At 37.8% G+C, this 2,400-nt stretch overlaps 1 protein-coding gene across 1 annotated transcript; it reads right to left on the reverse strand.

Moving 5' to 3' along the window:
* Nucleotides 1–1,385: 1,385 nt before the first annotated feature.
* LOC149007515 (lipid transfer protein EARLI 1-like) lies at nt 1,386–1,919 on the reverse strand. The gene has a single exon (XM_089167084.1). The coding sequence runs from the start codon at nt 1,917–1,919 to the stop codon at nt 1,386–1,388; it is 534 nt and encodes a 177-aa protein (XP_089023210.1).
* Nucleotides 1,920–2,400: the final 481 nt, after the last annotated feature.

Here is a 2,400-nt window from a genome sequence, read left to right on the forward strand (position 1 = left end):
TTGATTAAAAATCACAAGTGTGCGCTTGAGTCTTAATCACTTTTCTTTTCAAGGAAGAAAAACTTGCTCTCCTGACGATTTTGAACCATATAATAGAAGGACCTACTTAAAAATATTAAATAATTAAAAATAAAATTTTAGTATGTCCTATGTGAAACCCACCCGCTATTGTGTGGTACAGAATTGTCAGGGGAACATATTGTTCTTCCCTAATGGGAAGTTGATCCACACTTTGTGTGTTTCTGGTATAATTGTTCCATTAAAAGGCATCAAGTGGTTTGGTTTTAGTTGTTCAGTTGGAGCAAAATTTAAATCCCATTAGATAGTCATCAATCATTCTCTTGGAAAAAGAAAAAAGAAAAAGAAAAAGAAAAAAAAATTGAAAGGAGAACAAAGCAAGCAAATTGAAAAGAGAAAAACAAATCAAAATGAACGGGTGCAAGTTAAATGGATATTAAAATTAGGTTTCCATCCCTTAAGTTTATTATTCTAATCTCAACTATTTATTTGGCATTATTCACGTGTTGCCTTGCGGTGATGCACTTACTATACATAGCAATGATTTTAATCCGTGAAGTTTCTCATCATGTTTCAGAAGATAAGAGTTAAAAGCTAGGGTCCCAATATGAAGATTTCTCACTTTCACCGTAGGAACAAAGGGGAGATGAAGGAGAAGAAATAATGGAAATCACATGGAAGTTTTATATACGCATGGATGAGTATCGAGATCATATATATTTATTATTATTATTTTTTTTTTTTGAACCAGACGACTTTTTATATATTGAGAATAGGGTATTACGTAAGGCAGTCAGGAGAGTCAGACTACACAAAGTAGTTGTCATTGCAGACTGAGCAAACCTTTGATGACAATAATGGAAAACCTTCTCCTTAATGATTAGCGAATTCAAGCGTTTAAAATAATGAATGAAAGTGAAAGCTCCATTTGGTATGATTTCTTGAAATAGATATACCAAACCCAAAACCACCATCCTTTGCAAAATTACAACACCACTAATAATCCGAGATAATTGAAGAGTGAAAAGTGAAAACTAGGGAAAACCATTCTTGCTTGTTTTCCTTACTTCGAACAAACCATGCGTAAGATCAGAATCACATAAGAACAAACGTGTACAATAAAGCCAACCACCAATAGTACCAATGAAGAAGGAAAAGTGAAAGAATAGAGAAAAAGAAACACCAATCAATTAAGAAAAACTCTCATGTCGATTTCATCCCTTGAAATCTTACAATCTGCAACCACAAAAACCATAGCATGTAATGAGAAAATCCAGGTCTCTGTATTTCATTCAAAATCAAAACCATAAAGAGATAAACCTTGAAACCCATAGTTTAGAATAAGGTTCAGCTTACATAAATAAAATTTAGAGAGAGCATGTGAAACCAGGAGGGGGTGTTTTCCCACAAGTAATGAGGAGCTGAAGAGCAATTGGGACATAGATGTTGAGGTTGAGTAGTTTGAGCCTGAGAGTGGTGCATAAACACACTGCAGCTTCCAGTTCAGCAAGCCCTTGAAGCAATGGGCAACATTCATTCACAGCTGGGTCTCCCAGACCAATGTGCACCAACCCACCTAGAAGATCCACACATGCTCCTAGCTTGAGAGTATCAATTGGGCATGTTGCTGCTGTGCCGGGAGGTGGCGGGCAAGCCGGTTTTCCTCCGCCACCACCGACGGGAGGAACCGTCACCGGTGGGTTCAGGATTGGTGGGATAGTCACTGGTGGGAGTGTTACAGGAGGAAGATTGATGGGAGGCTTCACAACTGGGGACTTTCCACTGGGTTTCTTGTGCTTGTGAGGAGGCTTAGAACAAGACCCACAGCCAAGGATGGGAGTTGCTAGGGAGAAGAAGACCATGCAGATCAGAAGGAGAGCTGTGATCTTAGGAGAGTCCATAGCTTTGGACTCTTTCTCTCTTTTTTTTCTCCTTGACTGACCTGAAATGCAGACAAGGAAGGCTACAAGTATGAAGTGCTTGAGTACCCAAGGGAGGGGCTTTTATAGAGATTTGTGACAGTGGAGAGGAAAGAAATCACGTGAACATGAGAAGGCTTAAACTGCAAATGCCAAATTTTGCTAGTTGGCAGATACCAACTCAAATACATGAGCCCATCCTCACTTATATAGCTACAAACATTATTACATTTCAATTGATACGATACGGTTATAAGTGATATGGGTTCAATGACTTTAAGTTTAAAAACCCTAACAAGTAACCATGTAGAATCTCTTTCAGGGTAGGGTAGGCTTCTATAGTGCTTATATTGTCAACTTCAATCTTCAGTTTCAAAACCCTAATGTTACTTGATGGTAATTCGGATGGTTCACTTGTTCATGATAGAATATTATCACAAAATTTGGGATTTGGTAAATTATT

The sequence above is a fragment of the Hakea prostrata genome, chromosome 8 (genome assembly GCF_041222555.1).
Source record: "Hakea prostrata isolate BN-2017 chromosome 8, UWA_Hpros_2, whole genome shotgun sequence".
NCBI classification, from domain to species: domain Eukaryota; kingdom Viridiplantae; phylum Streptophyta; class Magnoliopsida; order Proteales; family Proteaceae; genus Hakea; species Hakea prostrata.